The sequence below is a fragment of the Onychomys torridus genome, chromosome 10 (genome assembly GCF_903995425.1).
Source record: "Onychomys torridus chromosome 10, mOncTor1.1, whole genome shotgun sequence".
Lineage (NCBI taxonomy): Eukaryota > Metazoa > Chordata > Mammalia > Rodentia > Cricetidae > Onychomys > Onychomys torridus.
In genome coordinates, this window is record NC_050452.1 from 77,027,796 (window position 1) to 77,055,041 (window position 27,246).

Consider the following 27,246-nt stretch of genomic DNA (forward strand, 5'->3'; position numbering starts at 1 on the left):
CCCTAGGATCGTATATATGAATATTTGATTCTCAGTGGTGGATGCTTACAAAGTATAAAGAAGCGTGACCTTGTTGGAGGCAGTGTATCATTGGGAGTGGGCCTTGAGGTTTCAAAAGCCCGCCTCAGCCCAGGCCCAGCCATTCATTCTCTCTCTGTCTCTCTCTCTCTGTCTGTCTGTCTGTCTGTCTCTCTCTCTCTTGTGGATAAGGTACAAGCTCTTAGCTGCTGGTCCGGTGCTATGCCTGCCTGTTGCTGCACCGCCTGTCATGGTGATCATGGACTGACACTTGCTTACGTGAAACTGTACGCAAGCCCCAAATAAATGATTTCTTGGATAAGTTGCCTCAGTCATGTTGTCCCTTCAAAGCCATAGAACAGTAAGATAATATATAAATGGATTTTAAAAATGATAAGAGTATATTTACCCAGTAGAATAGTATTCTGCCTTAGAGAACACAAAAACCCCTTTACTTGTAAACAGTATGGATGAGCCCTGAGTGCATTATGTTAAGTGTGAATTCAGGCATCTTTGCAAGATTGGATACTGCATGTTGTCACACCGGAGCTGGTGGTCAAGGGTGCAAAGTTCCTGACATCTCATAGGCAGCAGTGTGGCTATAGTGGCAACGGGAATTGTGTAATCAATGTTTGCTGAAAGGGTAGAGGTACAAAAGCCTCACTTTTTTTTTGTTTTGTTTGTTTTTTTACAAGATTTTTTTTTATCTTGCTGTGTATGTGTGTGTACTCCTATGTGATTTTATGTGCACCACATGTGTGCAGGTGCCTCCAGAGGCCAGAAGAGGGCATCCAAACCCCTGGAACTGGAGTTACAAGCAGTTATGAACTGCCCCATGTGCATGCTTACTGATCACTTCCAATCTTATGTTTCATTTAGAGATTTTTTTTAGGACTGTAAAATACTAGCACAGTAGTAGGCTTCTTGAATATGTTTGCTGAAATCCTTTTATTAACATTTGGCAGACATAAGTTGTATTTTCCAAAAATGAATATATTGGACAGCCTTGAACCGGGCTCATTTTTGTTTGTTACTGTGTGGTTAAATGTTTTCGGCCCTTTGCCTATATGTCCAAGCACTCTTTGCTGCAGTGGGGCTCTTGAGGATATGTGATCACAGTAGCCACTCCACATACCCAGCACCGCCAGAGGCAGAGCTCAAGGCAGCATGGCTGCCCCTCATCTGGGGGCACCCCTCATCTGGGGCACCCCTCATCTAGGAGGTGCCCCAGGCCTTCTTGCCTTAGGGAAATAGAATGTGCAGGTGTAAGTTTGCACAGAATCTTCCAGGGCAACATGCTTTAGATCCTTGTTCTCAAAGTTTCAAAATGTCAGTGAGATGTAGCAGGTGAAATTCTGCTTTCACATGGCCTTTCATTTCTTGAGATAGTATACTAGTTCATGTAACCACATAGCAAAATAAAAGCAGGCCATGGCTACTGTTTTACAGACTGAAAACAAACTGCTTTTTATCCAGATTGCCCTTATCCATAATGTTCTCCCAGCCTTTCTGGTTCCTTTGTTAGATTTCCTGTTTTTGTGTCTGAGATTGGCTAATTCCCGGCACAGTCTGAAGTAACTGAACAGCTGTTGATGCTGTCTGAACCTGTGATTGATTCCACGTGTACTTGAGACCCATTGGTTAGTTCACCGACTGCGGGTCCAGCAAGGGATGCCTTTTATGTAACTGCACAGTATGCACTCAGACTTCCTCACCTAACATAGGCGACATGGGTCAGTAGCCACCCTTAGCACATCCAGCCCAGTGGCTCCTTTGCTGCTTCTTTTAAAAAATGTCCATCACTGTGATGAATTAACGAGATTTAACAGTTTAAGAAAGTGGTCTTTCGTTCTGTGATCAATTTTTTTACATTTATAACACATAAGGGATATCATTCCATTTCATTTATGTATTTTCATACTAACAAATTGTTCATCAGATGCTCAAAATTCTTCATATGGAAGTATTTTAAAATTAAAACTAGAAAAGTTTTGGACTCTGCTTCTTTTTGGCCTTTTTTTTTTTTTTTTTAAAGATGTTTTGAGGTTAGGGCTCACTTTCTGACTGTATTCCTTTTACATATGCTTGACTGTTAAGCCTCATAGTAGTGAGGTTTGTGATTCATTCCTATGATTTGAACTTGATGTTGAGCCTTTTTTTTTTTTTACTTGCTTCATTACATCCTATATAAATTGAGAAGCAGTAGGAAGTTGAGGATGAATGGTCCATAAGGCTGTTCTGGGAAGTTTATCAGCTGTAGCTCTACATTTAAAGACTCAGATGTTGGACAGTCTTAGGACTGTTTAAGTTCTCAGAGGCTTGCTTGACTGAGGCAAGATGGTGACTTGTTCCTGTCTTGACATTTTCCTACAGAATCAGAAGTGTGCTTCACCCAACCAGCCAAGATGAACATGGTGAAGAGGATCATGGGGCGGCCTCGGCAGGAGGAGTGCAGTCCGCAGGACAACGCCTTGGGCCTGATGCACCTCCGCCGGCTCTTCACTGAGCTCTGCCATCCTCCGAGGCACATGACCCAGAAAGAGCAGGAAGAAAAGCTGTACATGATGCTGCCGGTATTTAACAGGGTGAGTCCACCTGGCTGAACAGTCCTTCCATGGAAATCTAAGTAAAGTTGGTAGGAAGTCACAGGGAGAAGACAGCATGGGTCTTGCTTTGTTTTTTAATTTGTTGGAAGCCAGATGAGCACACAGCTGTAGTTACAGCCCCTGGGAGACTGAGAAGATTGCAGGTTGGAGGCTAGCCTGGGCTAGAGTGACACCCACATCTCCATTTCTACAGTGAGAGGGTTGAAAGCTGGCAGAGTACACTGTGCTGACTTGGCCTCTTCAGCCTGATGTAGGAATGGAAAGCGCTTGCTCAGTTTTAGAAGAGGGAGACTGTCACTGTCACCGTGTTATTCTGACGGGCGATTGCCACGCCCTTTGTATGCTCAAGTGGTCACACATGGGCATGGTAGTGCAGCCTTTAACCTGGCATTCAGGAGGCAGAGACAGGCGAATCTCTGTGGGTGCCGAGCCAGCCTGGTCTGCAGAGTGAGTTCCAGCCAGGCTGCCATGAGACCATCTCAGAGATAGTTTCTGGCTACAGTGACTGTAAGGAGACTCGGTGTTCGTGTGTTTCTATTCTTGCATGTTGCAGCTTTTGAAAATGACATTTTGGCATTGCTCAGAGGTTTGCAGTGTGTAGCCCTGCGATGTTTAGAAGCCCTACAGGCTTGGAGATCCTGCTGCCGTCCACCAAATGTGACTGCCACTGAAGCAGCGCTTCTCTCTCTCAGCTTTCGATACTCCTTCCCCATTGTTCCTTTCTCATCGACTTCCTACCAAGCAATGTGGGGTGGCTTCCAGCCACCACATAGGCAATCCCCCTGTCTCACACACTCCACTCTCCCCATCTCCATGTAGTTCTTTTCTCAGTGCCTGGCCACTGACTGAGGGTCCATGTGATGCAAAGGTGCATCTTGGGGTCTGTCACCTTTTGCTCCTTCAGTACTGAGACTTGTTCCCTGCTATCATAATCTGCTTAGTTTCTGACTTCTCCTCCGTCCTCACCCCTTTTCTCTCTCTCCTTTCTCCCCTTGTCTCTCTGTCCCTGTTTCTGGGTTTTCCCCTTTTCTCTCCTGCTCTCCCCATTCCTTCTTCCTCCTGACTCCGTCTCTCTGTGCCCCCATCCCTGGAACACATGTCCCCCATCTCTCCTCCATCCTCCCTAACTCCGGCTCTTCTTGATTCTTTCTCTCCCATCTCTCCTCCCTCCCCAGGTTCTCACTCACTAATCTTTCCTCGTCTCTGTATCATTCTGTCTGTGGCATATCTTCTGGAAATTGTCCAGGCTGTTCTTTTCTCCTAATCGTCTGTACTGTATTTAAGGATGAGATTGAAAATAACTCTGGAAATTATGGGCCTAGAAAAGTGGGGCTTTCTGTGGTAAGATGATGTGGCTGGATTACCTGGCTTGTGTAGTTGAGATCCTGCCCAGGTGTAGCATCCACAGGGCTTATTTCCTGAACCTTTGCTCTCTCAGGAGGATGGGGTCTGATAAGCTTGACAGCTAGCGTTTTCTTAGAGGCACGTTGTGGAATGAGGCTGACAGTTCATATTCAGTCCGTAGACTTCCACCTGATCTGTCAGCTTTCCCACACCACTGTCTTGTCCTCGGTCTGCGCTGGTGTCAGGACTTCAGTTGTTTACATCATCTGCATTTTCTGGGCTGTAAAATAAAAATAAGATTTTTCACCTGTAGCTACTTTTCTTATTACTGTGATAACATTCCAGATCAAGGTAACCCAGGGATAACTGAAGGATCATTTTGGGTCACAGTTTGAAGTCACAGGCTGTCATGGTGAGAAAGGCATGATGTCAGGAAATCCATCTGCAATCAGGAGGCAGAGGGTGATGAATACCCAATGCTCATGTCGATTGTCCATGTGCCACTCACTTAAAGTGAGTCTTCTGACCTCAGGTAGGATAAACTAGATTCCCAGAGGCCAACCTAACCAGACAGCTCTCACAGGTGTGCCCAGAGGCCAACCTAACCAGACAGCCCTCACAGGTGTGCCCAGAGGCCAACCTAACCAGACAGACCTCACAAGTGTGTCCAGTGGTCAACCTAACCAGACAGCCCTCACAGGTGTGTCCAGAGGTCAAACTAACCAGACAGACCTCACAGGTGTGTCCAGAGGCCAACCTAACCAGACAGCCCTCACAGGTGTGCCCAGAGGTCAACCTAACCAGACAGCCCTCACAGGTGTGCCCAGAGGCCAAACTAACCAGACAGCTCTCACAGGTGTGCCCAGAGGCCAACCTAACCAGACAGCCCTCACAGGTGTGCCCAGAGGCCAAACTAACTAGACAGCTCTCACAGGTGTGCCCAGTGGTCAGCCTAACCAGACTGTTCTCTGTTACTTTTTTAGAATAATAGTGTGGAGATGGAGAAGTCGTAACGATTGGTCAGCGTTGAGAGCATGGGGAAGGTGGGAAGAGACAACACAGAACTGGGTCTTGTCCAGATGGCTGTGGTGGTATATTTGGTGCCCTAGTAAAACCTACCTGAAGATCAGAGAGATAAGAAACAAACCACGTCTTACCTCTAGGACTTCTCAGGCTGAAAAAGCCTCTAGCTGAAAGGGTGCTTTTGCCGAAAGCCGTTAGTTCCTGTCTCCTCAGCCTTATATACCTTTCTCCGCAGCCATCACTTCCTGGGATTAAAGGCCTGTGTGCTTTCCAGTACTGGGATTAAAGGGGTGTGTGCTTTCCAGTACTGGGATTAAAGGCCTGTGTGCTTTCCAGTACTGGGATTAAAGGCCTGTGTGCTTTCCAGTACTGGGATTAAAGGCCTGTGTGCTTTCCCAGTACTGGGATTAAAGGGGTGTGTGCTTTCCAGTACTGGGATTAAAGGCCTGTGTGCTTTCCAGTACTGGGATTAAAGGCCTGTGTGCTTTCCAGTACTGGGATTAAAGGTGTGTTTGCTTTCCAGTACTGGGATTAAAGGGGTGTGTGCTTTCCAGTACTGGGATTAAAGGCCTGTGTGCTTCCCAGTACTGGGGATTAAAGGCCTGTGTGCTTTCCAGTACTGGGATTAAAGGTGGGTTTGCTTTTCCAGTACTGCGGATTAAAGGGCGTGTGTGCTTTCCAGTACTGGATTAAAAGGCCTGAGTTGCTTTCCAGTACTGAGATTAAAGGCCTGTGTGCTTTCCAGTACTAGGATTAAAGGCCGTGGTGTTGCTTGCCCAGTACTGGGATTAAAGGCCTGTGTGTGCTTTCCAGTACTGGGATTAAAGGTGTGTGTGCTTTCCAGTACTGGGATTAAAGGGGTGTGTGCTTTCCAGTACTGGGATTAAAGGTGTGTTTGCTTTCCAGTACTGGGATTAAAGGTGTGTTTGCTTTCCAGTACTGGGATTAAGGGTGTGACTGTGTCTTATAATAAGTTATTATTATATAATTATATATATATTATATAATTGCTATATAAATATATATATTATATATAATTATTATATAATTACTGAGCAAGCCTCAATGAAACATTTCACTATTAAGATAAGAATTTATACTGTATCAAGCTGATAATAGAAAAATAAATAAATAAATGAATAAATAAATAAATAATTTTTAAAGAAGGTGTGTGTGTGTGTGTGTGTGTGTGTGTGCCACCACTACCTGGCTCTGTTTCTCTTCTACACTGAGTTAATCTCATGTAGTCCAGGGTAGCTTTGAACTCATAGAGATCCAGACGGATCTCTGCCTCCCTAGTGCTGGGATTAAAGGTATGTATGTCACCACTGCCTGTCATCTATGTTTAATCTAGTGGTTTGTTCTGTCCTCTGATCTTCAGGTGAATTTTATTAGGATGCATAGTGTATCACCACAGACCGCCCTGCTGTGAGAAGTAGGAGCTGCCTTGTGTCAGGACTGAGGATTTGCTGGGCTGTCAAGACTAGCGGGGGAGGAAGGTGCATGGGAAGGGCTAGCTCACACGCCATCTATTGAGTTGTGCTCGATAGAATACAGAGAAAGAAAATGTCAATGCATTCAGAAAATATACATTTACTTTTTTTGCTTTCTGCCAAGAATAATGCGGGAGGAGATGATAGAATAAGCGCATGAGGGAAGGGGGGAATGTTTAAAACGGGAGCTGAGGTTGGCTGTGAGCAGGGCACTGTGGCAGGTCCTGTCCCACAGGCCATTGATTTTATTGGAACTGGTTGTAGAATGCTCTTGCTGTTTTTCTGCTTTTTAAAAAAGTTCATGATAAGCTATTGGCTGTTGGTTGGTTTAAGACAATTCCTTTCTCTCGGACTGCGAACATTCCCAGGAACGGTAATGGTAAAACAGTCGCCAGAACTGCTTTCAGCTTCTCTGTCCTGGTTCCTTGGGTTGGAACTCAGCCTTCTGTGTGCTAGGAAAGTGGTCTACCCTGATCTATCTGCCCAGCTGGCTTCTCAGCCCTCAGTGTGAACTCTTAGGTGACATCTGACATATGTCTGTGTTGCCTCCCCCACCCCCAAAACTCATTCATTCATTCATTCATTCATTCATTCTCTCTCTCTCTCTCTCTCTCTCTCTCTCTCTCTCTCTCTCCAACCGTTAGGCTTCTGTAGTCACTGGAGTCTGAGGCAATGGATCTTAGAAGCATTTGTGTGTGTGTGTGTGTGTGTGTGTGTGTGTGTGTGTGTGTGTGTGTGTGTTTATGTGTGTACTTGCTTGCTTGTTTTCAAAATGGATCCAAGACAGATTATTCTCTGTTCATACTGGTTGGTTTAATTTTCTTATTCCTGTGTTATTGTAAAGAAGTATCATCAACTAGCTATTAACTTTTCTTCACATTGAAAGCTTTTAATTAGCTGATTAGAAGTGCTGGTATATACAGTCCCCTAACCTCTTTATAATGAATTATTTGACCATCAGAAGTTTAATGTTTTCTCTCTCACCTCTGTCTCTGTCTGTGTCTCTGGTGTGTGTGTGTGTGTGTGTGTGTGTGTGTGTGTGTGTGTGTGTGTTGGTAGAACTTAAATCTGGTGTGGGCTCTACCGCTGAGCCATATCCCCACCCTTGGTTCAGTACCCACCTCCCACCCCGTGTTTTGAATCTTTCTCTATCCCACCTGCCAGCTCCCAAATAACCACCCAGAGACTTCTTATTAGTCGTGAAAGCTCTGCCAATAGCTTAGGCTTCTTTCTAACCAGCTCTAATAACTTAGACCATCTCTATTACTTTACTTGCTACCACGTGACTCATGGCTTTTCACCTCATCTCCTGCACGCCATGCTTCTGCCATGGCCAGGTGGTGACTCTTCTTCCCAGCGTTCTCTCTGCCTGGAAATCTTGCCCAGCTGTCGACCTTTCAGATCTTTATCTAACCAGTCACGGTGACATATCTTTACACGGTGTAAAGGAATACTCCACAACAACCCCGTGAATGTGTGACTGGAGTTGTAGGAGTCCTCCAGTGTGGGCTCTACTGAGCTCCGTACCCACCCCTGTGTAGTGAACTGATTGTGTCTGCTGTTGGCTTGTGTTGTGTGTGTGTTGTGGGCAGGCTTCTTATGCTTCTTACCTTCCTGGGAAATTCCCAAGTAACAGAAGGAGTGGATGTTATTTCTATACTATTGTGACCAATTAAAATATATACAAATTATACTCACTGTGTGAACACTAACAAGCGAAAATTATCATTTCCATTAAAACTACAAATTGATCATTGTTTAATAATGTTTGGCCACATGTGTGAATATTCTCTGCTAACAAGAAATATTTTTGGTGAATGAATGACTTAGTATGGCATTATGGCCAACCAGTTCCAACAATGTTTGCTGAAAATGAGTTGATTTTTGTGACTTTGCTTAATTTGTACTGCATGCTGAGTAAAACATTATTTGGTTAGATACAGGCTTCTCTGTAGAGATAGCTTCTAAAGTTTGCTTGTAAGAGTTATTTCAGTGTGTGAGTTTTGACTTCTGGAGACATGGATTGGTATTGACCTGTGCCGAGTACATTTTTCTGGGCCTGGCTTCATGCACAGTCTTGATGCTGCCCATGGGCTTTATCATAGTCCTGCAGGGCAGCCGCTGTTACCATCTCAGACCACAAGGTCATGGGGAGCCTGAGAAGAGAGGGATAAACTTACTCAGCATTCTAAAAAAATAATCCTTATGTCCAAGAACAAAATCTCACAGGGGAAACACTTGGGACTAAACTTTGCAAAATGAATAGGTTTTCACTGTCTGAAATTTCTGAAAAATGCCATTATTAATTATCATAGTATATCTTTTATTTTGAAATTAATATTTATGAACTTGATCTTTAAGAAATTCTCTTACCTTTGAAATTATTTCCAATTTATATTTGAGAAGTAGTCAAGTAGAAGACCATGTCCAAATCCCTCAAGTGACCTTTGTTTTTAAAATTATTGTCTTTAGACAGGGGCACACATGTTAAGAACCAGGTATAAGAAAGATTGAATCAAACAGAGTCTGTTTTGTTTCATATCCATAGCAACTCATTTAAGTACTAATAGTGGACAATATTATAACAATTTTAGATGGTGACATATTTAAGAATCAAAAGATCCTGTGTGGAAGATTTTGTAAACATCCTAACTTCTTTTATTAGTCATATCTGTTTTTATTTATTATAATATTTAATAACCAATACAGACTGGGCTCCTACTTTATGCACATCATTAAAGAGCACCATTAATTTCTTTTCTCTGAATATGCCAAAAATATTTAGTTCAAGTGCTAGGTAATTTTTCAACATTTATTAGGTAGATATTAAAAATTAGTCTTAAGGAGGCTAAGGGAGTAGCATGTCCCTCACATGTGTGAGACCCTGGGTTTGATTAACAACACTGCTAAAATTAGAAGATGATTAACACATAAAAACAACCCTTTTAATAACAAGTCAAGTTCTGTTTCTCCTCTCTAAGGTGTATAGTATGCAGAGTTGCAGGAGTAGGCTCTGACAAAGTTTAATTGAGAAAATTATACTGAGTGCTTCTCGGAATCAGACTGGCCTCATTTCAGTCTTGTGCTCTTATCTAGCAGCAAAGGTTAACTTCACTGACCGTAGTTTCCTTAAATGTAAGAAGAGGATGCTAACAGCATCTGTTTTGTAAGAGCTTAATGAGACATTAGTAATGCTAGAAACACTGCAAGTCCTTGTTGTTTCTAAGTATTGTTATTATTGACTGTGTTACAAGTGCTTTTGTTCCTCAGATCGATCGTACAACCATCCTTTTCTGAGTTGAATGTGCTAAGTGTCTCCCTTGATGGGTGGGGAGGCAGACTTTTCTATCCCACCAGCTGTTCCCCAAATAACCACACAGAGACTTATTATTAATTATAAATGCTTGGCCAATAGCTTAGGCTTGTCTCCAGCCAGCTCTTACAACCTAAATTAACCCATTTCTATTAATGTATGTGCTGCCCCAAGGCTCCCTTACTTCATCTATGAACTTCCCATATTGGTTCTTTATCTGGCTTGCGACTCTTGTGACTCCCTGACACTGCCTTTCTTCCCAGCATTCTCTCTGACAAGAAGATCTTGCCTAGTCATTAGCCAATTAGTTTTTATTAACAGTGAGAACCAAATATCCTCATAGTGTACAGAAGGATTATTCCAGGGGAGGGAATCACGTGGAGGGAGAGAGGGAGGAAAGAAGGGTGGGGGGAGAGAGAAGGGGGGGGGGAAGAGACAGACAGAGACAGGGAGAGAGAGACCCCAAATCTCCTGCCTTGAAGCGCCATGCTCTCTTCCAATGACATTTACATGGTAGAGCTTTAGTGGAAGATGGTGAGGCATACCTTGTGTTTATAGATAAAGTTTTTGCTGTCAGTTACAAAGAACACGCTTTCTTCTGTGGTCCCTTATCTTTTCAGTTTTCCCAGACTGAGGTTTTACTTGCTGTGGTCCAGGCTGCCTGGCCTCTTCACCCTCTACCACCGTGATGGCATTTGCACTTCTGAGGTTTTTATGAAGCTCTGCCCTCTCTGCAGCATCATACAGTGTACATCCTTAGGGTCTGTGACAGCCTCAGACAGGCTGGAGAGGTCCTTCCTCCACACTAGACTTTCTCTTTCACTCCTCATGGCATGTAGTTATCTTCATTGAAAACAGGATCTCACTAAGTAGCTCTGACTGTCCTGGAGCTCACTGTGTAGACCAGATTGACCTCAAACTCTGAGAGATCCACTTGCTTCTGTCTCCCAAGCATTGAGGTTAATGGTGTATGCTACCATGCCTGGCTATATTTTTAATTATGTGTATATATGCATGAACAGAGGAGGGCATCAGATCCCCTGGTGCTGGAGTTATGGTGATGATGAGCTTCCTAACATGGGTGGTAGGATTGGAGCTTGGGTCCTCTGTAAGCGCAGCAAGTCCTCTTAACTGATAGACCCATCTCTCTAGCCCCTTAAATTAATTTTCATTTCACTGTTTTTATTTTTATTTGTTTTTGGTGTGGAGGTAGAACTCAGGGAGTCATAAATTCTAAGTGCATGCCCTGTCACTGAGCTGAACCCTTAATTCTAATAGTTAATATTTTAGATTTTAAAACAGGATCTCTCTGGAGTTCTGAGCCTCTGAGGCCATAGGATTATAGGCATAAATTATAAAACTATAAATTGTAAAATTACAGTCTGTGCTGTGTGTGTGTGTGTGTGTGTGTGTGGTATTAGGGAGTGAACTGGGTCATTAGAATTTTTAAGTTAATTTGCTTAACATTTGTCCTCTAGATTAAAATATGAGCTTGGTCAATGCTAGAATTTAGTCTTCATTTATCCGTGAGTTCACAACTCTTAGACCTCTGCTTGTCATATGGTAGGAAGTCAGGAAGTCTTTATGAATGAATAAATGGGGGAAGAATGAGCAGTGCAGTTTCATTAGGCTAAGTATCACTTATGTAGAAGAAGCCATGGTTGTTCATTTCAGAGAAGCTCCTAGAACACAATTCTCTTTATCTTGAGAAGATTTCGTGATAGAAATAAAGCAGTTAAATTCAAGTTTGTATAAGTTAGATGTGTTTTATTTGCCTGGTCTGAGGACCGCCTGAGTCACCCATTCTCACACTATCAAAGAAACTTTCTTCAGCTCTTACATATAAAACAATTCTTACAAGTGGAGTATAGTATACGTCAATGTAGTCTGTGTCTCAGGAATATTTATAAACAACTTCATTTTAAAATTACATATTTATCCCTGAGTAGAGGGAAACAAGTGTGCATCATTAGTCAGTGTCTGAATTTTTATCTTTTTTTTTTTTTTTTTTTTAATTTGTTGAGGAATTTTGGGTCTTGCTAGTGATACACCCCAGCTGCTAAGAGTTACTTGTCAGGCCTCCTTGAAGCCCTGGATTCAGACCCAAATGTCACAAAAAAAAAACAAAAACAAAAAAACCAGAGCTATGTATCTTATTTAACAGGTGAAAGATGTAACTGAAAGTTCATTTTTATCAGAGTCATAGTGGGGGTGGGGGACTGGAGAGATGGCTCAGCGGTCAAGAGCACAGGCCGCTCTTGCAGAGGACCCAGGTTCAGTTCCCAGCCCCACAAGGTAGCAAACAACAGACCATAATTCCAGTTCCAGGGCATCTGGTGCAGTCTTCCGGTCTGGCCTCACAGGCCCTGGGCAAACATGCATGGACACAGTTCATGTATAGAAATACAGGCAAAACACTTAAATTAATTTTTTAAAAACAGTTTGTTCTTTGAAAGCGTAAAAATCCCTCCTGTGAAGTTGATGGAACAGATTATTCCTTGACCAGAGCAACCTTTGCAAAATGGTTTTTATTAGTTTCAACTTATTTGAAACAGTGTATTGTAGAGTTTTCTACACATTTTACTAGGCTCTATGGAATAGTCTTTTATTATTGTACTGAGAAGTTCAAATGCAGACAGCATACATATATGACAAATACTGAGAAGTCCACATACATACAACATACATGTATGATAGATACTGAGAAGTCCACATGCATACAGCATATGTGTATGACAGATACTGAGAAGTCCACATGCGTACAGCATATGTGTATGACAGATACTGAGAAGTCCACATGCGTACAGCATATATGTATGACAGATGCTGAGAAGTCCACATGCATACAGCATACATGTATGATGAACATGTCTTAGGGAGACTGGATGGTCGGCCAGGAGTGTGATTGACTAGGTTTTTCTCTTTCAATTAATTGGTCCAAATTTTGTGGTCAAGATATGGGAAAACACGGAGTTCTTTCGGGGGTTTGAGTTTGCAGTTCTGTTGTGTTGCTCTGGTTTTTATTTGCTGGTTGATTTTTGTTTTGCTTTTGTTTTTGAGACAGTGTCTTACTGTATGGCTCCTGAGCTGTTGTACAGTTGTGTGTACCCGTTCTTCCGTTAGCCTTCCTCTCCTTCACTAGTCTCCAGGTAGTGTGTGCTTACAGAAACTGTGCACATAAACTACCAGCCTTACTAGGGAGCGTCCCTGCAAATGCCTAGTGTGATATTAGCTTGGGAAAGAATGTAAAAGTGGGTAAACTATGTTTGCTGTATTTATAGCAGACATTTGAATTGTTATAATATGAATATTGTATTATAAATGGGAAGTGTTATGACAGCTCAAAAGACAGAATTCCCTTTCAGCAGTAGAGAACACTCTAAAAAATTAAATCTGTCTCTGTAGCTACTAAAATACTCTCTCTTCTCTTACGATGGTCCATCCTGGTTCATTCCTCCTCTGCTGAGCCCACACCAGTTTGTAAGAATTATTTATTACAAAGTTCAGTTGTCCTAAATTTTTATGAAAGCCAGCTTATCTATGAGCCTTCTATTCACTCCTTTATCTCCATCATTTTCATGGCAGCCTTATTTTAGAAATGATTGTGGGTAGAACTTAGAAACTTCTGAAATATCACATGAAGGGAATGACTTCTCCGCTCAGCGTAGGTCAGTGTCTGCGTCTTCCTGTGGGCGTCTGACTCCATCAAAGGGCCTTCCCCTTCGTGGCTTTTCTCCAAGTTTTCAGGTTAGATCCCCTCGTAGAATGGTTACATTCTCTGCTGGGTTTTTCTGTTTTGTCTTTTTGCTAGGGACACTTTTCAGCTTTACTTAGTTAATTGTATCCACGTGGCCAGATGTGCTCTTTCAACAAATGCTTCTCTCCCTTTTCAGGTTTTTGGAAATGCTCCACCAAATACAATGACAGAAAAATTTTCTGACCTTCTGCAGTTTACAACGCAAGTCTCACGACTAATGGTGACAGAGATCCGGAGGAGAGCATCAAACAAATCCACAGGTATTTACAGAAGCCAGCCAGGAACAGACCTAGGCAGAAGACTGCAGCTCTCTAAACATGCTGCTGAATTTCAGGAGGAGGCAGCCTCGCCGCTGGCATGTGGATCTCAGCTGCAGCCCACCCCCGCCACACACACACACTGCAGTCACAGACCCACACACAAGGTTCTATCTTAGCCTCAGTAGCCCCTCCCCACCACAATCACGGTCCTCTGCTGCTTTGAGCATGGACTGTCTAGAGCAGTTCCGCCCGAAGCTGCCCCTGCAGGGCTGCTGGCCCCTCCACCCTGTCATCTCTATCAGCCTCTGTGCCAAGCCTTGAACCACAGGGTGATGCACAGGGCCAGTCTGTAATCTGGCCACGTGTGCGCTCCTCTTCATTCTTGGTTCCTGTTCTCTCTTTTGATCAGAATGAGCCATTGCAGGCTGCAGAGCTGACTCTGCTTCTGTTCCTGCCCTTAGTATGTTCCTCCCGGAGGACAGTCCTCACCTCAGTTTGTCTAAATCTCAGCCTAGAGTAAGTCACACTACCTTGATGAAAAAATGTTCATAATTCCTGTAATCAAAACATTTTTTATTCTTCCAAACTATTTTTTTTTTTGTTTCTCATCCTCATGAGTGGTACATGACTACGTGCCTGCGTGCCTGAGTGCCTGCGTGTGTGTGTGTGTGTGTGTGTGTGTGTGTGTGTGTGTGTGTGTGTTTTATAAGGGCTGTGCTGGTTAGTTGTTTCAATTTGACAAAAGCTACTGTCATTTGAGAAGAAGAACCTCAGTTGAGAAATGCCCTCACTGAATTGACCTGTGGGGCATTTTCTTGATTAATGATTGATGTGGGAAGGCTCAACCCACAGGTCGCATTGCCACCCCTGGACCCATGGTCTTGGATAGTATAAGAAAGCAGGTTGAGCAGACCCGTAAAGAGCACTCCTCCATGGCTTCTGCTTCAGTTTCCCTGCCTTGAGTTCCTGCCCTGACTTCCCACAGTGGTGGGCTGTTACCTGGAAGTGTAGGATAAAATAAACCCTTTCCTCTACAAGCTGCTTTTGGTCATGGTGTTTCATCCTGCAATAGAAACCCTAAGTCGGGGGGTCTTTGTAATTTTGGGTAGTTGTTAGGCCAGCAAGGTTGCTTGCGGGAGTCCAGGGTGAGGAGGCAGGGTCATCTGGGACAATCTTGTAGCATGTATTACATCAACCCTCCTTAGTTTTGGGTGGAACTTGGTACCGTGAGTTCAGAGGAAGGTTGTCTTGTTGAGTCATTTTCTTGGTGCTTTGTCTTTTAATCAAAGGAGGATTTCCCAGAGAATTATTCAGACTTTGCTTAGAAGACATGATCTCAGACTTGGCATTTTGGAAGCCAGCTCCAGGGAAAGGAGGAAGGTTGGGAACCTTCATTACATAGGCCTTTTCTTCATTCCTGTGTGCTGGTGGGTTTTCTCACGGCTTTCTCGCCGTGAACTCAAATGGGAGAGAGAAAGCTAGTCAGCCCTCAGGACTTCTCTAATGTGTGTCCTCACCCCATTGCGAGGCACTCTCCTCAGCATCCGATTCAATCCTGGTTTCTTCCCAGATGCCCCATCTGCGCATAGCATCACAGTGGGCCTGGCAGCTCAGACCACAACAGTGGCATTTCAGCAAATAGAGTTAAGTACATGATCTGAGATGTGTATCTTAACCCTGCCTATTATGCAGTCTTCAGGATAATTGGAATGTCTTTAATTGAGGATTAAATCCATGCATGTGAAGTGGTGCAATAAGTAAATAGATGCGTTTAAAACAGAGGTGACTGGGATTATATTTGTACCTGGGAAATGTCTGACAAAAGGTCAGTTAACATTGTAGCCTCATTCCCTCTCCTGCCCAGGGCGGGATCGAACCCTCTTTTAGTGCATGCTCCTGATCCAGTTAATTTTGTGGAAGTGAAGATTGGTTATGTGAGGTTTGTGTAGCTTTAGACAGATGGCAGGAAGGGAAATTTCTGTCACACGCTTGCCTGTCACTGCATTTTCTTTCTTGAATGACACCTGAGATTAGAAAACAATCTCAAGACTTGATCTCACTGGCTTCACCTTCATCATTGTTGCTGTCCTTTAAATACCTGGACTGTCTGTGGAAGGACATTCTGCTATACTCCAGATTTGTTTCCCAAACTCCCTTTAAGATTTTTTTTTTTTTTTTCTGGAGCTGAGGACTGAACCCAGGGCCTTGTGCTTGCTAGGCAAGCGCTCTACCACTGAGCTAAATCCCCAACCCCCCCCTTTAAGATTTTATACCCATAAGACAAATCTTTTTGGTGAGATGAAAGATGTTTTAAAAAAGAGTATGTCTCACTCTGAATTACAGTAGTAGTTATACAAGTATTTTATGTTTTAATTTTGAATTATTTATAGCATCATGGGACATTGAAAGAATAATACAGAGAATCTCATATATCTTCCCCATTGCTGACATCTTCTTATTAAGGGATTTTAAGGTATATAGTGATCATATTTTGTAAGTCCATATAATTTTGAGATTTAACATTCTTAAGCTCATTTGGAGTTTCTAAGATTTCACATTCGTGTGTTGCTTCGCTTGTGCACAGTAATATCTTCAGTTTATTGCAGATGACTTTGCTGTATATAAGAGGCCACAGCTAGCCCCCACGGTGTAGTTGTTAGTGCACCATGCCAGCGATAGAGAAGCTGGTGATGGTCACAGTCCTCCAGTGGCAGGTTAGTGACTGCAGTGAAACCCTAATTAGACAACCCAGCCTTTCTTTCCAAACAGAAAAACAGTGTGCTGTGCTGTTCCCCAAGGATTTCAGAACCACAGCACCTTCAGGTAATTCCGTCCCCAAGGTGTGCACATGTGGTAGATTAAAAAAAAAAAAAAGGCAAGCACAGAGGCTGTGAGTTCTAATACCGTTTCCCAGCTAACTTTACAGATTGCTTGTTTTTGAGGGCCAGGGCTACGCAGGGCTTTGTTTCTTCATTATTAGAATGTAATACTGTGACTAACACAATTCCTGCTGCCATCCTGAAGCAGAGTTGTGCATGGCACATGCTTTCAGTGGGCTTCACGTTTGTCATTAACACACTGCAAGTTCCAGTGCTCTAAATGTTGTCTTCTGGAACCCACTTGTAGTCTTTCTGTGTGACAGGAACTTACATCTGTCTTAAGGCTGTGCCCATTCTCTGCCTGTTTGATCTGAACCAAGCTCTACTGCCTCCATGCTTCTTTTTCCTTCAAGTGTTTATCTTGATATGCAGTGGAAAAGTTGAGACTTCCATCACAACTAACATGTGTCTTCATGAACTCTAGAACCCTTAAGTCACTATTCAAACTTACATTTGTTAAATGTTCCTGAAATTAAAGGATCCTGACACATGTTTGTGACTAGAAGTAAAGGGTTTGGTTTTCCACTGAGCTACATCCTCAGCCCAGACAAAAAGTCTTAAAGATGCTGCAAATGAAGTCTATCTTTCCATGAGCTACTTCCTCACTAAAATAAAAAGTGGAGGGTCTGGGGTTGGGGATTTAACTCAGTGGTAGAGTGCTTGCCTAGCAAGTGCAAGGCCCTGGGTTCTATCCTCAGCTCCCCCCCCCCCAAAAAAAAAGGGAAAAGTGGAGGGTCTCTTTGCTTGATTGTCGATGACTGTACTGAAATGGGAAGGTGAACGTCAATGATTCTTCTGCATTTATTTGTGGCATGAGGATGTGATTCATTGTTGTTCTTAAGATTTATTATTTTTAATTACATGTGTGGGTGTGGGGGAGTATGTACATGTGAATGCAGATGCCTTTGGAGACCAGAAGAAACATCTAAATAAACCTCTGGAAATGGAGTCGCAGGTAGTTGTGAGCCATTTGAACTGGGTGTTGGGAACTGAACCCAAGTCCTACAAGAGCAGTGTACATAGTTAACTGCCAAGCTTTCTCTCCAGCCCTGATAATCCATTTATCAGCAAAGCTTGGGACTTCCCTATATCAGCCAGCCACAAATGTGTCTAGACCTTTTAATCTGTTTAAGTATATAATTCAAAGCCAGGCACCAGTTGGCCCGCACTGTCTGTACTTAGGTCTTTTCTGTCTCAGAAAGTGAACATTAAACAAAGGCGCTCAGAGGACCCAGTGAGGGGTGGGTTCTACCGACTTCTCTCCTCTTGGTTTATTTCACTCTTTATTTGGCATACTGACCCACAGAGCGTGGAATCTTGTTTATTAGGATAATGCCTGTCCCTTTGACCCTTGCCCTTTTCCCTGATGGAGACTGTCTTCAGGTCCACTGTCAGATAGAATATATAAAAAGCACACCATTGCCAGGCATGGCAGAGGGGTCAAAGCAGAAGGGTAAGGTGGGGCAGGCTAGTCTGGGCTGCATGAGAACCTGTCTCAAAGACAAAAACAAGATGGCCAACAAGATAGCTTGATTGGTAAGAGTCTGATGATGTAAGTTCAGTGCGTGGAACCCATGGTGGAGGAGAAAACCAGCTCCGCAATGTTACCCTCCAGCTTCATGTTCATGTTCATGTTCATGTTGTGTAAACCCATGCACACTTGCACATACACACATCATAATCATAATGATGGCAATAATGATAAAGACAAAACAAAGAAAACTACATACCCCTTTCAAGTACAAATGCTTATCATTGTACAGATAAATAGAAACCAAAGTATTCATAGTTTAAAATCAAAAGTACATTTTTGATGTTTTGGTTTAGCACCCTGTATTATTATCTGACGGTCTTGAATAGTAGCAAAAAAGCATATTTTACCATTTCCTTTTAAAGCTAATACTGTTCATCCCAAATATATTCAAAGTCTGTGCATATCTATTGATTTTGGTCCTCCCTGCTAGGAAAACGATGATGCTTTGAGTTTTAAAGTTGATTGAGTTCTTTAAAAATCTTTTCCTTTCTCCTCTGTGAGTAATATAGGAGACATTAAGCAAATCTTTTCATAAGCAGTGTTGTTACTAGATAGTACGTCAATAACTTCGGTAACTAGACGTGATCAGTGTAAAAAGAAAAATTCTTGTCCTAAAGCTGTTGCATTATGACATTGGAGATGCACAGTTTAAAATACAGGCTGCCCAATTATGAATAAGACATTTGGTCTGCTTTGGTCAAGAGTTTCAGCCCCCGGAGGCATGTCTGCCTTGCATCTGTTCAATTCCTCTCAGAAGAGGTACATAGTTCTCACCCCTGTCAGTTGGCTTCTGTACAGCCTTGCAGGAAACTTCCAGTTCAAGTTATACCTGTGCTCTCAGTCTGCAGTTGCTAAAGAAGATGGATGAGTGGTATTTTTCCTTTGTTTGTTCCTCTTGTGTGTAATGGGATTGTCACACACTTGCAAGTACAAACATCCTGCTCGTGTTACTCCCCTTTCCTAAATGTTACAGAATCCCTGCTGCCCACAGTAAGCTGCATCTCGGTGACACTGTGTGCCATCTTGCTGTGCCTGGTCTGGCTGCCCCTTCGGCAGGTACTTACTGCGTGCACACTTACTGTCACACCCTGCTTCGCAGAGAATCTGTCCCTGTGATGCTTGTTCTCTGGAGAAGGCCAGAGTCTGTAAGTAAGTAAGACAGGCACACAGTCACAGGGCCACCTGTGGCATCTCAGCTAGTAGGTTTTTCTCGGCTGCTCTGGTTTTGTTGGTTGTGCACACACATGTGGAGACAAGAGACCAATCTGGGGCTTGTTCTTTAGGTATTGCTCACTTTTGGGTTTTGTTGTTGTTGTTGTTGTTGTTGTTTTGACAAGGACTCTCAGTCTCTCACTGTCCTGGAGCTCACCATGGGCTGGACTGGCTAGTGAGCTCCAAGAACCTGCCTGTCTCCACTTCCCAGGCCTGAGATGGCAAGCGCAGCTTGTATTCGTTTTAATTCTTTGACAGTCTTTGACTTGTGCAGCGTGAATTTTGGTCTTCTCACTCCCCATCCCCTCTCCTCCCTCTCTCCTCTCACCCAACCCCTCCTTTCCAGCCAGCCCTCCTGCTTTCTTGCCTCTTGTTTCTGACCTGCTTAGTTGAACTAGGATTGCTTGCTTGAGCATGGGGAGGAGGTTATTTTCTCGCCAATAGGCAGGTTGGCAGTGTGTTTGCTAGAGAAGAAAGTGACGCCCCTCAGCCCAGCCGCCATCTCTGTCTCCTAGGTAATGGTAGGGTCTCTTCCCCATAAATGTGGAAGGCCCACAGCTGTGTTACTTAAGTTCATGAGCCCAGCACTGTGTCCAGAGGACACCTTCACACACTCTCTGATTGTTTGTTTGTTCACACGGATTCTGGAGAGGTCACGCTCAGGCCCTCACACTTGTGTAAGTGACTGACCAGCTGAACTCTCCAGAGCTTGCTCACTCTCACTCTCTCTCTCTCTCTCTCTCTCTCTCTCTCTCTCTCTTTAATATTTCTCCTTATTTCTCACAGACTAGACAGCTTGGATTTAAATAGGAGTTCACTGTTGGCAAATTACTTGTCTTCTCCATATTTTAAACTTTTACCAGAGGGGCTTATTAATAGGAAATAACTCATGCAGTTCTCTGAAATAAGCTAGAACATGGGTACTGAAAACACTGCTGATATAGGTCAGACTCAGTGAAAAACAAATGAGTTAATGTTTCCTGTTAAAATATTTCTTCAAGTGCATTAAGGTGAAATTGTGTCCAGCACAGCATCATATATAAATTTGAACTGAGTTAGCTAAACAAACACATTTGGCTGAGTTATACCAAACAATAACAGCACACCTCAAAGCGGCCACGATCTCTTCTGCTTCCTGCTTCCTCGTGAAGTGGTGGGTTTGCTCTGTTGCTGTCCTGGCCAGCTCAGCAGGAGCCACTGGGAACTCCTGACAGTTTTTATCCATACCAGATCTTAAAACTGGCAAACTGCTGAACAAATTAAGTGGATGTCTAGAGATTTTTCCACTTTCATTTCTCCCTTAAAATTCTTTAAAATGTATTCATTTATTGTGATGTATTATGCATGTGCCCATAGTACATGGGTAGACATTAGGGGACAACTGATGGGGGTCATTTATCTCCTTCCACCATGTGGGTCCTGCTGATTGAATTTGGGTCATCATGTTTATCAACAGACATGTTTACGTGCTGAGCCTCTTGGTAGTACCATTTTCACTTGGCTAAAGTCATAATCAACTAAATAGACTTTCAGATATCCTTCTAACTCTACCCTTCTGTGAATGATGCTCATACATCTGACCGTTTCTCTGTCCCCAGACTAGCCTCTTAAGTAGTCTCTGTGGGTGTCATGGACTCAGGCAACATCTTTTGTCTTCTTAGCGCCATTCTCTCTGGACTCGTAGTGTGTCACACAGTGCTACTAGGTTGATAGTCTGAAAGCAGTATTTTCTGCTTTGTCTCCTCATACCCAGATCACCTACAGCCCTTAGATTGCCGTCCTTCATAATTGTGTGCGCGTGTGTGTGTGTGTATTCATTAAAAGATTGCATTTTAATTTTTTTCATAGAGTACAAAATAATGATACTGCTATAAAATGTGTGCTTCGGAATGGTTGTTTTGTGGATTTTTCAGTTTATAAGTGATTCCCCCCTGTTTATCGGCGTCCCTTTGGTTTTATAGAGGCTGCGAGCCGGGCCATCGTCCAGTTCCTGGAGATCAATCAGAGTGAAGAAGCCAGCAGAGGCTGGATGCTCCTGACAACGATTAACCTGTTGGCATCCTCTGGTCAGGTGAGTGCACAGTATTCGTGTTTGGTCACTGAACCCCTCACTGTCCTGAGATTTCGATGCTGCAGTCATCATTCCTGCCCTGCAGATTCTGCTTCCGAGCCTCTCAGCTCGGTGAGCTGCTGCTGCTTCTTCCCAGATTTCCCATGAGGAAATACGTGGCTCAAGCAGTGTTTCCGTCTTCGTCAGTCATAATACACATACATATAATAAATATACCTATGGAGCATAGTAGGCAACAAGGTGGACCACTGGTGGCCAGGGAGAACTAGCCATCAGTGGGCATACCCAACATGTGTGTGACTCACACTAGAAAAATTCTGGCTTGGAAAATGGACCCATGTAATATCTTGAGCTAATTAATAAATGATACAGAATATTTACATTTCTGATTTTTACAAAAAATATGGAATAGTAACATCTTGAGTTTCAGATGTATGTTTTCACCTGATTTATTCTTGAGACTGCTCTTTATTTCTCCTGACTCAGCTTTAAGTATCTGACCTGAGACATGTTGAACGGACTTATGAATGAGCCATTTGGACACCTTACTTTTGTCCTTTGACATTCTTGGGGTGTGAAGGTTTTCTTAGTTTTCTCTATCTGGAGTATATTACCTATTAGAAGGAAAACCAATGTTGGGTATCTATTGTCTAAACTCGGTAGACTTAGAGAATCCCAGCATTGTTAGCAATTGCACTTATAAAGTCACTGCAGAAACAGTGAGTGCCTTTAGCCACTGCAGTCTTAAGGCACTCACCAGCCTGAGTGCTATAAGGTCCAACTTAGAGCTTGGACCTTTTCCTCGGAATAGCCCATGTTCTCTGTAGCTTGCTGGTTTGCTGCACTCACTCATGACGCTTAGAGAACCTGCCAGACCAACTTATCCTGATTTTCAGAACTTGAGCTGTTTACATTTCAGCATAGAAAGTGTTGCATCCCAACATCCTCTGAGTCCCAGGCCAGTGGAGGTGGCCAGTCACCCTAAATAACCTTCAGATAGCCCTTGCATAGACCACTGTTTCAGTGTCTGTGGCTGCACTAGAGGACTAGCAAAATTCCCAGTTCCATCTGCCATTGGTGATACCTGGTGATGCCCCTATACCTCAGTACCAAAATTCGATTTAAAGTACCATATCATTATATGCTATCTAAATGTTACCATTTAAATGAAATAATTGCTATCAATACTTCCTATGTGTTAAGTTTGAATTGAAGTGTTCTGAATATTACTAATATTTTTTATAAATGCTTACGATCTCCTTATCGTGAGTGGACTGCACTACGGTAACACCTAACACAATAGCAGCTCACTGAATGTAGATGAACTTAAACTCAATGAACAGCTGGGCAGCTTTTCAACTAAGAAAAGAGCCTGGCAGGGTGGACCACACCTATAATCAGGAGGCTCAGGTAGGAAGATGGAAAGGGTGAGGCCAGCCTAGGCTGGAGAGTGAGTTAGAGGCCAGCCTGGGCTATGTAATGAAACCAAGTCTCAAAGAAGAGAAAGAATCCAGTGGCGCCTTAATCACTTAAAACGATGACAAATGCGAGATACGGTTTGGATGCCAAGTCATACTTTAAATCTACCAGTAATAAGATGAAAATGAAAAACCATATTGCTTTGCATAATGGGAAGGGAAAGCTGGTGATAATCTGACTGGAAAATGGTGCATTTAAAAAGCAAATTCAGTATTCTGCCTTGAGCTGCTGTTTGGGTTTGAGTGCCATTTTCTGCTGGCACCAGCATGAAACCAAGATGACTGTCGTCCTGACTCAACATACAGGAGACGATGATACACTATAGTATCGTGAAACCCAGTGATGAGCCATGTGTAGCCCCTCGACTACAGACGTGCCAGAATTAACATTCTGGGGTTGAGGGTTAGAGGAAAGAATGGGGTTTGGGAAAATTGGGGGAATGACAAAGACTTTCACTATGGACTCTACGTGGTGGCATGGGGTGTTGAGAAGCCGTAAGCCAAGGCTGAGTAGAGCAGAGGGTTTGCAGGGAACGAGGATGTTTGTGTAGAAGTGGGCCATTCCTTGAAGGCATTGTTCTTGAAGCTTTCTCTCTCCTCCATGCCCCCACAACTGTATCTGATCTTTTCATCTCTCCTGTGGCTTTCTGGATTAGTTTCCTCATTCCCTTGCCTCGAGCTGTCTCTGCTAGTTTATGAACTGTGCTGCTTCAGGCTAGTGATCTGAATTCAGCTTCTCTTCTGTTTTGTTGGTAATACTTCATTGGGTGTCAGCCACCAGTTTAAAAAAAAAAAGTCAAGCTAGAGTGTGAGGCCATTTTCATGGATCATTGAGCATACACACTCAACCAGCTCTCCCACCTAAAGCAGGGTATGTCAGTGATGAGTCTCGATTGTTCTCTTTGTGAGGACCATACAGTGTTGAGTCTGAGGGGTAAATGACATACCCCGTGTATCTTTTGTCCATAGAACACTGATTAGAAAGCGGTCATTATTGTGGCGTTCAGGCTTCTGCCATTTTGGACTCTGTAGTTCTTCATGTATGCTGCCACAGGGTCTGACATCCCAAGTGTCTTCAGGTGGTGTTCCCCCTACTTACTTTAACTTTTCGTAATTATCTGTTTCATTTCAGACATCACTGATCATTCCCGTTCATATTAGGTTGCACATACTGCCATTGTCAGTGAGAGCATAAATTAGAGCTGCTCATAGGTCTGTTAATGGCTATACCTTATGGTCCTTCGAAAGGGAGGGATTTCTAGTCTTGGCATGCAGCTTTCCATGTGCTGTGTCACATACCCCAGCCCAGTGCTTCTCAACCTTCCCAGTGCTGGGCCCCTTTAATTCAGTTCCTCATGTTGTGCTGACCCCAACCACAAAATTATTTTCTTTGCTACTTCATGACAGTAACTTTGCTACTGTTATGAATCATCATGTAAATATCTGTGTTTTCAGATGCTCTCAGGTGGCGGCCCCTGTGAAAGGGCCATTCAGCCTCCCAAGGGGTTAGGACCCATAGCTTGAGAACCTTTGCCCTGGTGCTCAATAAATATGTTTGATAAAAAAGTAAATAAGTGAATTGAAAGATATTGCCAATTCCTATTATAGTATAACTTTATACCACAATGCACCATGGGCTTTTTGATAATTATATCATACTTCTTAGCAATACTGAAATGATTCCTAAAAGATTGTCTATAATTTCTTCTTGTAAATCTTTGAAAATGATACAGAGTGTCATTTGTGTCTCTCGGATATCCTTTTCATCCAAGAATATCCAAAAGAAATACAAATAACCGTGATAATAAAACAGATGTTAATACACAGTATAGTGGCTAGTGAGTCTATTTGTTGATTGATTCATTCATCTATTTCTTTGGTATTGGATAGGACTCTTGTCCTCCAGGAGAGAATTCTGCCCCAGGGTTATCTCCAGCCCTTGATCTAGCTGGTCTTTTGAGACAGACTCTCAGTAAGTTGACCAGCCTGGCCTCAAGGTTACCTAGTTGTCCAGATAAACTTTGACCTTGGGATCCTCCAGTCTCTGCTCCTAGGTAGCAAGGATTGCAGCCTGTGCCACCAAGCTTAACTTTTTTGTATTTATTGTTATTTTAGCTATCATATTTATCCTGAGATGTATGCATAGTTCTTTCTTTTCAGAGAGAGAGAGAGAGAGAGAGAGAGAGAATGAGAATGCACCCAGGAGATTAAGTAGTTTCACTGTTTGTGATAATTAAATGTGTTTTTCTTCAATTCCTAAAGTTCATGTTCTGTGAAACAAGCTGCTTAATAAATAAATATCATATTTAATAAGTAACTTACTGCATGGCCAGCAAGCCAGTCTCATCATTTGATTAAAGCAAATTTGCCCAAATGGTAAATTGGCTGTTTCTCAGTCTGAAGTCGGTTTGTAAGTCTTTCCTGCATTCAGAGTGAGCTTGGTGTGTCTGTGGTCCTCCAGCCATCGTCGTGGTGATACTTTAGCTGTCGCGATCAGTCATTCCATCTGTCTACTCACTTGGTTGGTTTGTTTTCCAGAAAACCGTGGACTGCATGACAACGATGTCAGTGCCTTCCACCCTGGTTAAATGTCTGTATCTGTTCTTTGACCTTCCACATGTGCCTGAGGCAGGTGGAGGTGCACAGAATGAGCTACCTCTAGCAGAGCGCCGAGGACTTCTCCAGAAAGTTTTTGTACAGGTAAGGGGACTCCTCCTGTTCCATAGTTGTTTCTGAGCTGTATTTACAGTGAACTAGAGCATTTCTTATGCAGCTGGCCTGTCTGCTCTCCTTTGTCTTGTTCTACTTGTTTGAACACGGGGTTTCACTGTAGGCTAGGCTGACCCCAACCCACAGCCTCCTGTCTCAACCCCCCAAGTGCTGGACTGTAGGAATACACCCCCATACTCAGTTCCTTGTTTCACTCTTCATGGCATTTTGTTCTGTTTGTTATGGTGTGGCGGAAGGAATATGGAAATACTTTTCTGGGGTGTTTGAAGGAGGTGTTAGTGCATTTGTTTCTACAAACAGGTCTAGCTGTAAAAATTACATTTGAGATATCAATAATGTCTCTAAAATTAAATTGCTAAGGAAATGATTTTTTTCTGAGTTTATTATATTGAGGTTTGGGAACTATGTCTTAGAATGACAAGAAAGTCTGTAATTTTAATTTATATATAGGATTTGCCAAGCTTGTAAATATTGAACTTAGAAAACACAGTCGGTTATACTCTCTGTCACCTCTACTGTCCACTGTCACCTCCTGCACTGTGGAAAGTCCCTTCCCACCACTACCCCTGTTCTTGTACAGCACTCTGAGTAAACAGGTAAAAGGCCTCCTTAAAGCCTCCTCACACAGTACCCTGTATGGTGGTCTTCTGTGGGAGAAAATTTTTGAAACAAGCAGCCTACAAACATGTAGAAAGAATATAGTCTGCGCATGGACTTAATACAATTAAAAAATAAAGCAAACAAACACTTTGAACTCAAAGAGACAAACACTGAATGATTGCACTTTCATGAGGCGTCAACAGTCTTCAGATAATTAGAACAAGTAGGGTGTGAAGAGGGGAAAGGGTGGTAGGGACGGGATTGCTCTTCACTGGGTTCTGGGGATAAGGTTCCAGCGCTGTAAGATGAGAACGAACATTCTAGAGGAGCAGACTGTGCTAAAGATGCTGGATTTGATAAGGTTTCTAAAGACTTCAATAAGTAGTAAACGAATAATAATACCTTCGAACCTCAGTTTCTGAAGCTCTGTAAGTGATAGAGGTTTCTCACCTCCACAGTGCAAAGAGTGTGTGTCTGAAAGTTTGAGTTTTGAGCTGTAGTTCTCTGCTTAGCACAGACTTGACCTTACATAGCAACTTCCTGCTGCTGCCACAAGAGCAGAGAGGGACTGGAGAGGACAGTGAGTCTATGCTGGATGACGTGGCAGGGGCGTAGATGACAGTGGCCTGTGTGTCTCAGGCTCGAGTCTTCACTGCAAGCATGGTTGCCTTGAAAAGTTGCTGCTGCACCAGCAACGGAGATTGGGACACCAAGACCGTTAGAATAGGCATGGATCACAAAAGACTATCTCTGACGGTTTGGGGGCCTGGAGATGTAGCTCAGCTGACCAAGTGCTTGTCTAGCAGGTCGGAAGTCCTGGGTCAGTCCCCAGCACTGCATTAGCTAGGTGTGGTGGCGCACACTTGGGATCCTAGAACGAAGGAGGGATAGGAGGAGGTCTTCAAGATCACGCCTGCTACCGGTGAGT

General features: G+C 43.1%; 1 protein-coding gene across 6 annotated transcripts in view; it reads left to right on the plus strand.

The window, feature by feature from the left end:
- The window catches only part of Wdfy3 (WD repeat and FYVE domain containing 3), a 248,435-nt gene that overhangs the window by 88,780 nt on the left and 132,409 nt on the right, over positions 1 to 27,246 (plus strand). For 5 of the 6 annotated variants that reach the window (XM_036200777.1, XM_036200773.1, XM_036200776.1 and 2 more), the window contains 4 exons: positions 2,392 to 2,603; positions 13,691 to 13,814; positions 21,401 to 21,510; positions 25,527 to 25,688. In XM_036200777.1, the coding sequence (XP_036056670.1) occupies positions 2,424 to 2,603; positions 13,691 to 13,814; positions 21,401 to 21,510; positions 25,527 to 25,688 (576 nt within the window). In that variant the 5' untranslated portion in view covers positions 2,392 to 2,423. Of the gene's footprint in view, positions 1 to 228; positions 306 to 2,391; positions 2,604 to 13,690; positions 13,815 to 21,400; positions 21,511 to 25,526; positions 25,689 to 27,246 lie in introns of those variants that run through there. The other variant, XM_036200778.1, reaches the window with a different exon arrangement.